Here is a 12,601-nt window from a genome sequence, read left to right as displayed (position 1 = left end):
TTATCTCTGGCTTCAGGACAAAGGGATCTAGAGGACATCCCCAAGTATCTTTAGAGGGGATGTTCTCAGTGCTGAAGGGAAGAGGGAACAGAGCACTGCTGGCATCTCCCCAGAAGCCAGGAAGGAGGCTGGAGTGCCACATGGCAGGGGCAGCTTGCCAAGATGAAGATGCTCTCAGGCCCAGCCCCGGGGACTCACAATCTCATCCTCCACGTCCCGGTGGAACTGGTGCTGCTCACGAGAGGCATGCAGGCGCTGGCAGCGCTCCTTCATGGGCTGGCACAGGGCCCTGAACTTCTCCTCCACAGCTCTTGAGGTCCTCTCCACCTCCCCTGCACCCTGGTCTTCCTGGGCCAGTGCCTTTGCTTGGGCCTGGATTGCCTCCACCTCCTTCTCTCTCACAGCCATCTCCCGTTCCAGCATCTGCAAATGAGGAGGAGGAAGGGAATGTAAATGCCACATTTCCACCTTCAAACTCAGAGGAGACACTAGTCTCCAATTACGATTTCTCATCCCCAGGTCTTACTCCAGGAAGTACATCCTTTTGTGGCCTGGATTGATCTTGAACTTTGATATATGGAGGTTGTGTGATAACTGTGCCTGTTATGAATTGTCAGGTGGAATTGTCTGTCCCAAATCCACTTCAGTTGTAAATCCACATTTTCCCTGCTCTGTTATGTTGGAACTGGATGGACCCAGTCAACATCTCTCCTATGCCAGCTGGTGCAATACCAGGCCTTGTCAGTAGAGGCCGCTGGAGGGATGCTACAACTCAGTACAGGAAGGGCCTCTCTTCCAGGTTACTTCTGTCTCCTATAGCAAAACTGCTTACAGTGTGCAAGAGATCCTGTGACTCTGTTCCTCCAGCAAGTTTTGCTGGCACTCCCAGGGTAGTTCCCTGCTGGCCAGCCTGGGCTTGCTAGATGCAGACCTGCTTTGGCCCATGACACCCCAGCAAATTTCTAGTCCATTCACTTTGGCTCTCCAAAGAGATCTGAAATTCAGCTGTGTGATTGAACCCAGAGACACTCAACCCCTGAGATACTTTACCATTTTTTTAGTTTTTATTTTGAGACAGGGTCTTGCTGAGTTTCCCGAGGCTGGTCTCAAACTTTATATCTTCCAGCCTTGTCTCCCAAATATCTGGGTTTATGGGTGTGTGACACCACACCTAGCTATTCTAGGATTCTTAAGAACAGGGATCAGCAAATACAGCCTACTACCTATTTTGTAAATAAAGTTTTATTGTAATACAGTCTGAGCCTTTTTTTTTTTTTTGTCCTACAAGGTCAGAATTTAATAGTTGTGACAGAAACAATCTGATTCACAAAGTCAAAATATTTATTATTTGGCCTTTTACAAAAAAAGTTTTCTGACCCCTGCTGTAGAGTCCTCTTTACACCTGTCAGTTTAGATGTGGTTTATGCCCTCCAAAACTCATGTTGAAATTTGATCCCCAGTTTTAATAGTATTGAGAGGTAGAGGCACTTATAAGAGGTCATTAAGGTGCACTCACACAGTTCTTGTGGGGCTAAATTAGTTACCACAAGAGCAGGTTGTTATAAAGTAAGGATGTCCCTTGTGTTTTGTCTCTTTCACATGAAATCACTTCCTTTCTGTTCTGCCATCAATGATGCAGCTTGAGGCCCTCACCAGAAGCTGAACAGATGCTGGCGCCATGCTCTTGACTTCTAGAACCATGTGCCAAGATAAACTTCTATGCTTTATAAATTACCCAACCTCAGGTATCCTGTTATAGAAACAGAAAGTAGACTAAGAAACATCTTCAGTAGTTAGCCACCTTTTGCCAGGCGCAGTGACTCACGCCTATAATCACAGTGGCTTGGGAGGCTGAGGCAGGAGGATCTTGAATTCAAAGCCAGCTTCAGCAACTCAGCAAGGCCCTAAGCAACTCAGTGAGACCCTATCTCTAAATAAAATACAAAAAAGGGCTGGGGATGTGGCTCAATGGTTAAGTGTCCCTGAGTTCAATCCCCAGTACCAAAAAGAAAAAAAAAAAAAATGTTAACCACCTTTTACTAAGAAATAAGTCTTTTTACAAAAGTTTCCCTGTTCAGTCTGTCTCCTGACTTTCCTCTGACCATTAACTCACTCCCGGAGATTCTGACACGGTTGGCCTGTAGAAATCACTCTGAGAGCTGGGCGCAGTGGCATATGCCTATAATCCCAGCAGCTTGAGAAATACCAAAAGATATCATGCAGCAGGCCTTAGAATGATCTCCCAATCCAAAGACACTTCCTCCTTTCTTCTCCAGTTCACCCTCCCCCGTTGAAGGCCCACAGCACACCTGCTGCTTCTTGAGCAAAATATTGACGCTGGTCAGATCCTTGCCATAGTCATCAGAGTGTAGCTGGGCCTGCAGGCTCTCTAGCCAGCTCTCCAGCGCCGAGCAGCTTTGGGCAAACAGTTCAGCACGGTTGGCATCAAAGAGGCTTCGGGCCTTGGCCTGGGTGGTGGTCTCCAGCTCATCCCAGCGCCTGTGCAGGTCCCCCAGCTTTTCGGACACCAGCGCTTTCAGTTCTGGCTTCTCAAGGGTCAGCTCTCGCCCTTCCTGGGTGGCAAGACAAAGAGGGTGTAAGTGCCAGAATTAGAATTAGACACCACCGGGTGGCTCTGAGGTAGAGCACCTGCCTAGCATGTGTGAGGCCCTGGGTTCGACCCTCAGCACCACATAAAAATAAAATATTGTGTCCACCTCTTACTAAAAAATAAATGTTAAAAAAAAAAAAAAGAATTAGACATCACTGAATGTTATAGGCCAATGGCAGACCAGGTACCTGAAGTATGGACGATCATTCTAGGTCCTCACATAAGCTCATTAGCATAGGCTTCTAGAGGCCCCTTCTTCACTGCACAGTCCTCACTTCTGGTTAAACCAGCTCCTCCTCCCAGTTCTGCTCAAACCTCACTTCAGTTAAGAAGCCATTATAATCTTTCCTGGTGCTCATGGCTTCTGCTGCTATGCTGCACATGAACCTGGGTTATTTGCTCTCATTCCATGTTTCTCCACTTGTTACTCCTCACTTGAACTGGAGCGAGCAAGTCCTACCTGGTCTCCCCACTCCCCGCCTTTTGGTTGAGGACTTCCTCTCCTTCCTTCCCTTCTTCCTTCTTTCCTCCCTTCCCTTCCTTTCCTCCTCCTCACCCTCTCTTTCATGCTAAGCACGTACTCTACCCCTGGGCTATACCCCGACCCAAAGTACCCTGTCCAGATGGTTGACCTTCCATTGCTTCTCCTCATTCCCCTACCAGCGCTTCCTGGGACCACCTGCCCTGAAAGTGTCCTGCACTAGAATCCTGATTTCAAGGTCGGCTTCTGGGAACACAAGGCAGACACTCCCTTCAGGCCTCTAACACTTCCAAGGAGAAGGTGTCAAAGGCTAGCACTGCTTGGGTAGCTCTGGGGCGTACTCCGCATCCAGGAACCGGGGCTTTTCCTGACCTGGCCAAACGTGCTCTTCTCGCCTTTGCTTCCACCAGCCCTTCACACATTCTGCACTCCTGCCACATTTCCTCCTTGTCCACAAAGGTGCCCCTTCTACACCTCTGGTTTTCTGTTCACACTCTTTTCTCTACCTAATAACATCTTTCCTTCAATGTCTTGGCTTGTCCTCATTCGCTCATCCTTCACAGACTGTCCTGGCTTGCTCCTGCTTCCAGAATCCCCAAATCTCCTCTTTCTTTAGCCCCCAGACTTTACTGGACTCTCATATAGCACTCAACAAAATCTGCTCTGGATTTGATTCAGCTGTTTGTATATACATCTCTATATCCTGGCCACAGTATTGTTCCTTGAGGGTGGAGCCTGCAGTGGCATCTTGTACAGCAGCAGCAAGCACATATTTGCTGAACAAATGGAAACACTGAAAACACCCTGGTTTCCTCTCCCCAGCCATCATGCCCTTGTGGGAGGGAAGGTGTCTTTTTATATTCCAGGCAGCATAGCAATGTGCTGAGCACACACAATGGTCTCCAAGAATATTTGCTGAGTAGAAATAAAGTTATTCTAGAAGAGCTGGGTGGGAGACCAAGTATCAGGAACAGCAATCCTCAAAAGCAAGGACTGGCGAACCATGGTGGATGGGCCAAGTCTGGCCACTGCCTATTTATATAAAGTTTTATTGGGAGACAGCCATGCTCATTCATTCATGTATTCTCTATGACTGCTTTTGCACCACAATGGCAGAGACAAGTAGTTGCAGCAAAACCATATGGCCCACAAAGCCTGACATATTCACTTTCTGGTCCTTTACAGAGTGTCTGCAGAGTACTGATGAAGACAGCCATCTGCTCTGGACCCAGGAACAGTTATGGCTTTGAGCCAAGGCTATGGCCTGGCACTCTACTAAGTTGGGCTTTCTCAAAGCTCTGAAATCACTGTCCCACAGCCCAAAGACATTTTATTTCCTAGAACACAACTTGCCACTTCAATGGTGTGACTCCAGAAACCCATGATCTCTAATTCTGAAAACCATGGCCTGGAGCTAGGCCTGCAGCCTGGACTGTGGCCTGCACCGCTGAGAGGACACTGCCTGAGGCGGCCCCAGATGCTCACTTCTTGCTGCTCCTGTCACGCCACTCACCTTGTCCACCTTGTCCAGCCAGTCCTTGTTGGCGGCTAGCTCGGCCATGAATGCCTGGTGCTTCTGCCACTTGGTGTGCAAGTTGCGGGCCTCATCATAGGAGACATCCTGAGCTGTCAGCATCTTCTCGTCAATCCAGAGTTTCAGCTGGAGCAAGCACAGGCCAGGATGGAGAAGGTAGGGGGCATTTTGGAGGGGGAGAGAGGGGGGACAAGGGGACCAGGAGATGTGAAAGACTCAGGAAGAGGCCATGAACGTGTTTGCAGGCTCCAGCAACCCTGCGATGCTCTTACACCAGGCCCAGGGTGTAAGAGGGTTGGGAAAGGGGTGGATGGCTAGAGGTGCTGCAGGGACCTGGGTGCCTCACCTCATGACAGTCTTGCAAGAAGTGCTGCTGCTCTCGGTTGTCCCTCAGGCGGCCCAGAAGCTGCTGCACAGCTTCTTGATTCTTCCTGTGTCTGTAATGACAGTGCTTGTGAACCCTAGGCCTTGCTGTAAGAGGATGTGGCCTTTAAGTAACCTAGAGGCTTCAGTCCTCTTCCTGTAGGGATAAGCCTCCCAGAAACCCCACCAGACACCCCAGGCAGGAATCACGTTTCCAGGCCTGCCACCTAGTAGGCTCTATTTTGCCCAAGTGTGCCGGAGGCAGACCATCCCAGCTCCTGATCCAGTCCCTCTCCTACCACCCTGTTCTCCCCCTCTACTACTTTGCTGTCAGCCCCCTATCTCCTGCCACCTGTCAGGTCTCCCATGCCACATCTCCATCTCTGAGACCGCCCTGTTCCACTGATTTCTCTCTCAGACCCCTCATTTATCCGCCGGCCTCATCCCACCTGCTCTCGATGGAGTCTGCCTTCTCCTGGATCTTCTCTGCGTGGATGTTGCCCTCTGACACCAGCTGACGCCCAGCCTCCAGGAGCCCACGGATGCGTTCCCCATTGGCATCCATGGTGCTCATGAAGTCTTCCAGCTTTTTAATGGCAGCATCAGCAGCCTGGAGTGTCCCTGGCATCTCCGTGTGAGATAGAACATACTCCTGTGTGGGAGCAGGGAGCAGGGACCAAGCTCACTTCTCAAAGCATACAGATTCCATCCCTCAGACCCAGCCAGGGACACAGATGAAAGGGTGGCCAGCCTCAGCAAGGGTGGAGTAGCCAGATGGCTCTGAAAATGAAGGGGGGGGTATCACTAACTTGGGGGACCCTAGAAAGTTCCAAGGGAGCTGAGCTGGGGCCCAAATCCTGTTCGACCTTATTTGTAGCAACTGATTTGATTTTAAAATAGTTACATGACTTGCCACGCTTTCTGTGTCATCTAAAGTCAGCTTTGGTAAGTTTTGTTTATCATTTTTTTCCCATTCCTTCCTGCCTGTGTTATTTCCTCAACTACTCCACCCGCTGACACTATCCTCTTCCTCACACATCCCCTGGTCCCTATTTTCCTGTTCTTCCTGGGTAGGACCTTGTCCCCTGGCCTCTCACCTGGCTGCTGAGCACGCCCTCAGCCTGGCGAGCATCCCGTAGGAATCCCTGGAAGCCATGAGCCTGGGCCAGGCGGCCTTGCCGGCTCTCCCACATGCGGCCCAGCTCCTCCCAGCCGGTTCCCAGGGCTTCCAGCCGCTGCCGTAGGAAGAGGCACTGGGGATCTGCCTGGTCCCGGGTCACCTCCTCGCCCAAGGCCCGCAGGCGGCTATACTCGCTTTGGGCACGCTCCACTTCTCCCCGTAGGCCTGCGTGTTGGGCCAAGAGGGCCTCAGCCTCAGGCAGGGTAGCCGGCCCTTCTTCGGAGGCCACAGCAGTCTGTGTGCGACCTAGCCAAGCTTGGAAGTCATCCAAGCTGCGCAGGAAGTCCTGCAGCCTCCGTGCCTCACCCAAGGACTCCTCTCTTCGCCGCATAGTGGCTCGCAGGTCCTCCCAGCCAGCCTGTACCTCCCCAAGCCGGGTGTTGATGGCAGGGGCTTGGGCCGGATGGCCAGCAGCCAAGGCATTGGCCTCTCGGGTCAGTTCACCCACCCGAGCGGCGATGGCCTCCAGGTCCCGCTCGGTGCCGGCCAGCTTCCGCTGCAGGGCCAGCACCCCGGCCAGATCATTACCCAGGCCCTGGGTGGACTCGATAACCTTGGTCTTCTCTCTCATCCAGGCCTGGGTCTCCGTGCACTCTAAGTGGTAGTTCTGGATGCTCAGGGCTGAGGTCAGAGCTGCCTTCTTGCCATCTGCCAGGGACCGAAACTGCTGCCACCTGAGTAGGGGGAGGGAGTAGCATGTAGAGCTGCTCAACTTCCCTGGCTGGCCAGGTACATCTGGGGTACCCCTGCTTCTCCCCACATGGTGCACACCCACCCACTTCTGCCTTTGTAAGAAGGTTGCTCCCCATCATTCCCTTGCCTCCTTCTCTTTTTGATTGTTCCCCATCCAATCCTCAGCCTCCTGGGACCACTTTGATCCCATTTCATCCTTTTTTCTATTTATCCTCCCCAACACATTCCAGGCTTGTCCTTCCCCTTGTGTTTAGCCCCCTCCCAGGCCCTGCCAAACCCTCTTTGAAGCACCATCTCCAGCTGCTTCCTTCTCCCTCAGTGTCCAGGGCTGACGTCCCCAGCCCACCTGTTGTTGAGCTGCTTCTGAGTGTTGAGAATCCGGTCCTTCCCTGGAGGGTTGGCCTTTAGCAACTGCTCAGCTATGTCATTCACAGCAGTAATTCGCACTGCCAGGGCATTCATTTCCGGCTCTAGGGTCTCAAACCTGAGTGGGTAAACAAGCAGAGCACGAGGATGGGAGGCAGAGAGGCCCCAGGCCATCTCCCTTAGATGCCCGCAGAACTGCCTCCCTTCAACACAGGGCTCTGTCCCTGCGATGCTTTGCCTACAAGGTTCTCAGGGGAAAAACTCTCCTCTCTGGGGTTGTTCAAAAAGATGGTGAGGGATAGCCAAACTCGACCTTTAACAGAGGTTCACTTACTCTCTTGGGGCCACCCTTTAGCCCCCAACCCAAGCCCCACCCCACCAATAAAAAATGAAGTGACAACCAAAAGCATGTGTCTAAGTGACAAAGACGTGAACTCTAACTTCTCTCAGGGATATTTTATAGTGGGGCAGGTCTGCAGGATTTTTCTGTAAAGGGCCAGGCAGTAACATTTTAGGTCTGAGAGTCACTGTGTCTGTCCCAGCTCCTCAGCTCTGGGGTAGTAGTGATAAGGGTCACTACAGACAGGATCACCTCTTGTCTGTGGGCATGGCTCTGCCCAGCAAAGCTTACCAAAAAAACGGGGAGCAGGCTGGGTTTGGCCTAAGGGTTGTAGTTTATCAAAACCTCTAATAGGATATCTTGAAAACTTAAAAAAAAAGTTCATTTTTTTAAACCGTCAGGAAATTTGATTATGGACTAATGGTAGGTGATATCAAGTAATTGCTCATTTTGTTCTAAGTAATAATGGTACTGAGGTTCTATAAGAAAACTCTTATTCTGTGAACCTCATGAGAGGTTCTGCCTAAAAGGGTCAATAATATTATTATATTATAATATATATTATAATTCCATATTTAATTTTAAAAATATATTTTTATGTAAGGGTTCTCTCTCCTTTTTATTTTTTATCCCCCCAGCATTAGAGATTGAACCCAGGAGTGCTCTACCACTGAGCTATATCCTCAACCCTTTTTATTTTTTTTTTTTATTTTGAGACAGGTTTTCCCTAAGTTGCTGAGGCTGGTCTTGAACTTGTAACCCTACTGACTCAGCCTCCTGAGTTGCTGGGATTAAAGGTGTGTGCTGCTAAGCCTGGCTTTTCCTCCTCTTTCTTAAAGGATGTGTCCTGAAGACTACATGTGAAATAACCGGGAATATTTTTTAAAAAAAGGGAGTGAATCAAAATGAGCACCATATTGACAACGTTGGACCCTGGGGATGGGTGGAAGGGTTTTGTTGTGAAATGTTGTCTATTTTTGTTATGTTTAACATTATCATTAAAACTTAGAAAAGACAACCATTAAGACAGAAGGATGTGATTAAGGCTCAGTGAGGCGCAGTGGGCAGCTTTATGGTGGGAGTGGCCACCTCTCACCCTGGCCCCAGCTCACAGGCAAGGGGGTCCAAAGCAGCTGCAGGCCCTACCTCTGCTGTACCACCTCGAGGTCCTCCAGGCGCTCAGGCAGGGTCAGCCCGTTGAGCCACTGCTCCTTCTCCTCCACCCAGAGCCCACAGGCCCCAGCCTCGCTGAGCATGGTGTAGAGTGCCAGGGCTGCTTCCAGGGCCTGAGCACGCTCGCCCGCCCGTGCCTGCAGCTCCTCGTACTGCTGCTCCAGTGTGGGCACCCTGCCCTGCACCTCGGGCGTGCGGCTCAGTGCGGGAGGCAGGGCCACAGCCTGTTCCTTCAAGGCCTCCAGGGTGGGTCGGTGGCCTCGGATCTCCTCCTCCAGGGCTCGGTGCTGCCTGGCCAGGGCCTGTGTGGAGAACTCGTCGTGCCCCAGCTCAGGGCTGGACACTAGGCGCAGTGCATCCACCAACCAGGCCTCCATGTCGTTTGCGTCGGCTTGGAACTGGTAGAGGCTGGCAGCCTGAGCAAGCTGCTGGGCCCGTTCCTCGGCCAGGGCCTCCAGCCGCTCCCACTGGGCCTGGAGCTCGGCTGCACGGGCAGCAGCCTGGCTGGCTCCAGGATGGCCCTCTGCAACCAACTGCTGGCCCTGTTCCAGGGTGAGCTTCAGGGGCCCCAGCCGGCCACTCATCTCACCCCGCAAAGCCGTGTGCTTGTTGAGCAGGCGGAGGACACCGGTCAGGTCCCTGCCAGTGTCAGCTGAGGCCAGGAGGTGCTGCTGCTCCCGCACCCAGGCCTCAGCCTCTCCCACTTCCCAGAGGAACCGCCAGAGGCGCCGTGATTCCTCCAGACGAGCCCTCCGAGCCGCTGCCAACTCACACAGGGCCTCATAGCTCCGCTCCAGGGTAGCCACCCGCTCTGACACCAGCTGCGGGTCACATGGTCTGTACTCTGAAAATAGCCATGTGGGGTTCCAGAGCTCTGGATCCTCTGCACCCACCTTGGTGACAAATCCCCGACCCCCTCCCTGGCTCCAGCTCCTCACCCAGCATCCACCATCAGCTCTCCTGTCCCCAGCTTTTCCCAGTCTTCTGCCTCTGCTCTTAATGTTGCCCTTCCCAGCCCTGTCATCTCCAGGACCTTCCCCTCTGGTTCTCACCTTTCCCTGGGTCACAGAAGCGCAGGGCAGAGGCACTCACAGCCCGCACCCTCTCAGCCTGCACAGCGATGTCAGCCTCCACCAGCTCGTGCAGCTGCAGCAGGTCCTCCACTCCAGCCAGGTGCTTGCCCAGGTCCTGAGACTGCAGCCGCCCCTGCCGGAACACGCAGCATGCTGGTGCCCGTCTGAGAGCCTTCTTGTTCGCTGCCAGTCAGGCACACGTGCCAACCTCCCGGGGTCTCCCTTCCAACCTCTTTGGGTGGTTCCAGGTGTTGCACCCAGGCGAGCATACCTGCTCACACCCACATGCAGGGACACACCACGGTTCTGTTTAGGCACCCTCCCATGGAACGGCCTTTATGCAAATTCTGCTCCTGGAATCTTTGCTGTGACTCATTTCCTTAGCCCCAGAATCACAGACACACACCCTCCTATTGTCACTGCCCTGCCCCAGCAGCCCAGCTCCCTTCAGTGCCTCTCCTAGGCCCTTCCTTAGGGCCACCTATGGCACAGAAGACTGCAACAACTCTAACTGGTCTCTGTGCTCCCACTCTGGCTGCCCACGGCCTTCTCCACATAGTAGCCCAAGGGACCCTTTTAACAGGTAAGGCAGAATCGCATCTCTCCCTCTCTCAGAACCTTTGAATCACTAAGTGCTCCATGTTATTTTGAATAAAATTCAAACTCCTTGACCTAGTGAGCCGGCCGCTCCCCCCTTTATCTACTCAGGCCCTCTCAGCACCTCCACGATTTCGACCACTGGAGTCCCACCACTAGCGCCGGCCGTTACCTTCATCTCTTCCATCCAGTCCATGAGGTAGAGCAGGTCCTGAAGCACTTTCTGCAGCTCCAGGTTGAGGAGGAGCCGCTCCCGCCGCGCAGCCACCATCTGCCTCAAGAAGTCCCAGAGCCGAGCCACATTGTGCTGCCGAGCTGCGATACGCTTGATATCGTGGTAGCGCTCGGCGGCCAGCTCGGCGGCCACAGCATCCACTGCCTGCACCCGGCCACTGTAGGCCACGATGTCGGTCTCAATGGCTTCGTGCTTCCGCACTGCTGCCTCAACCGCAGCCAGTTCCAGCCCAAAGTTGTCCTGTGGCAGAGAGGAGAGAGGGGAGGTCTGAGAACCAAAGGACAGAACCTCTGCTGGCCCCGGCTGCCTCCCAGAGCGCCCCGGCTGCAAGATGCCAGCCCCTCGAGGTGGCTCTCAGTTTCCTTTCCCCCTATCCCACGATCTTTTCTCCTGCTTGAGCTCCTGGCCCCCGGACCTAAGTCTGTCTCTTGCTTGCTTGTTCTGACTGGGGATTGAACTCAGGGGCGTCCCTTTTGTTTTTTATTTTGAGACAGGGTCGTGCTTAATTGCTGAAGCTGGTCTCATACTTGTTTGTGATCTTCCTGCTTGAGCTTCCCAAATTGCTGGGAATACAGGCAGGTGCCACTGTGCCTGGCTGCTCCTGAGTTTCTCGGTCTTTCCACCTGTGCGATGGATTTCGTGTTTGATCATCTCCCCACCTTGCAGGGCTCCTTACTCATCACCGTCTCCCTTCCATTTCAACCCACCAGCCTGGATGTCCCTGGAGGCCCTGGTTTCCTACCTGGGACACAAGACGCTGGTTCTCACTGAGCCAGGTCTCCCGCATGGCGGCCTTGCGGTCGAAGCGGGCGGCCAGCTGCTCCAGCTTCTCCTGGCGGATCAGCTCCGTGCGCAGGGCCAGTTCCCGCTCATGCTCTGCTTTCTCCAGCCGCTCCCAGGCCTGCATGGTGGGGATAGGATCAGTGCATCAGAGCCAGGGTGGGGAGGGTCAGAGAGGAGGGGCAGGGGCACAGGTAAGTCCCGCATCCAGCAGACCCATGGAATGTGGTCCGCGAGGCGCCTGCCTGTGTGTGGTGGCATGGAGAAACAGGAGCGCCGGGCATGCTGGGAAACCTCACAATAACTATGCCTGCTTCTGGACCAGGGCTGGAGGGAAATCACTGGAAACTGCTTGATTTGTTTGCAGTGGTGGGAGTGTGGGCAAACCTTGTTTTACTTTTATTCATCTTCTATGTGTTGTTTGTGAAAAAATGAAATAGAAAGTAGAAATAGTGAGTTGGGGACCTGTTGAACAAGACAAGGGACTTGGAGTATAATTCCTTACATGACCCTGTAGGGACAGTCAGAGGAAGGGGAACTGGGCAAGATGTTTAAGAGGATGCACCAAGAGTCATGTCTCAGGGTGGGGACAGTGAGGTGGAGTATTCAGTTAGGGTGGTAGGGCTTGGTGGAGGTCAAGAGGGCTCTGGGCCTGGGCTGCCGAGGATGGCCCCTGAGGGACAACAGGGTGCCTACAGACCTTGTTGATGTCAGAGATCAGCCGGCCCTCGCGGGGCGTGTAGACTTTCTGGTTGTTGGCCCGTAGCTTGCTCTGGATGGTGAAGAGCAGCACCTCCAAATTCCCTTTCTCAGTGAACCTGAGGCAGGGGCCAAACTGGGGTCAGAGGCAAGGGCCACTAGGGGCCTGTGAGGACTCAACTACAACATGGAGTGACCTAGGTTGCTTTTCTTGTCATAAAAGCAACACACGCCCTTGTGTGAAAGCCAGAACAAACCGGTAAACCCAAAAACATTGTTTTAGAGCAACAAAAGCCACACAGAAATGATGACCACTGTGACCCCTTTGTACATGATTGTTAATTTTTGTTTTCCACAGAGTCCCGGTGTATCCACAGCTAACAAGACCAGGACTCTCTTGCTGTAAGTTGGGCAGGCTCCCAGCACCCGGTAAGCACTAACTTGCTTCTCTCTTTCCATAGTCTACATTCTCTCAA

General features: G+C 52.9%; 2 protein-coding genes across 4 annotated transcripts in view; one reads left to right on the top strand and one right to left on the bottom strand.

The window, feature by feature from the left end:
* The window catches only part of Sptbn2 (spectrin beta, non-erythrocytic 2), a 31,247-nt gene that overhangs the window by 7,509 nt on the left and 11,137 nt on the right, over window positions 1-12,601 (bottom strand). For both annotated transcript variants that reach the window (XM_026396694.2, XM_026396695.2), the window contains exons 9-20: window positions 12,127-12,244; window positions 11,389-11,547; window positions 10,584-10,886; window positions 9,794-9,947; window positions 8,715-9,585; window positions 7,209-7,346; window positions 6,087-6,843; window positions 5,439-5,641; window positions 4,973-5,063; window positions 4,606-4,752; window positions 2,310-2,573; window positions 199-423 (exon numbers count right to left, since the gene is read on the bottom strand). In XM_026396694.2, the coding sequence (XP_026252479.1) occupies window positions 199-423; window positions 2,310-2,573; window positions 4,606-4,752; window positions 4,973-5,063; window positions 5,439-5,641; window positions 6,087-6,843; window positions 7,209-7,346; window positions 8,715-9,585; window positions 9,794-9,947; window positions 10,584-10,886; window positions 11,389-11,547; window positions 12,127-12,244 (3,430 nt within the window). The remainder of the gene's footprint in view (window positions 1-198; window positions 424-2,309; window positions 2,574-4,605; window positions 4,753-4,972; window positions 5,064-5,438; window positions 5,642-6,086; window positions 6,844-7,208; window positions 7,347-8,714; window positions 9,586-9,793; window positions 9,948-10,583; window positions 10,887-11,388; window positions 11,548-12,126; window positions 12,245-12,601) is intronic.
* The window catches only part of Rbm14 (RNA binding motif protein 14), a 76,538-nt gene that overhangs the window by 63,754 nt on the left and 183 nt on the right, over window positions 1-12,601 (top strand). Inside the window, exon 2 of one of the 2 annotated variants that reach the window (XM_077797942.1) lies at window positions 12,484-12,527. In XM_077797942.1, coding sequence (XP_077654068.1) covers window positions 12,484-12,506 — 23 coding nt within the window. In that variant the 3' untranslated portion in view covers window positions 12,507-12,527. Of the gene's footprint in view, window positions 1-4,277; window positions 4,508-12,483; window positions 12,528-12,601 lie in introns of those variants that run through there. The other variant, XM_077797941.1, reaches the window with a different exon arrangement.

The sequence above is a fragment of the Urocitellus parryii genome, chromosome 4 (genome assembly GCF_045843805.1).
Source record: "Urocitellus parryii isolate mUroPar1 chromosome 4, mUroPar1.hap1, whole genome shotgun sequence".
Lineage (NCBI taxonomy): Eukaryota > Metazoa > Chordata > Mammalia > Rodentia > Sciuridae > Urocitellus > Urocitellus parryii.
The sequence above is the reverse complement of the archived record's forward strand: the minus strand, read 5'-3'. Positions and strand labels throughout refer to the sequence as shown.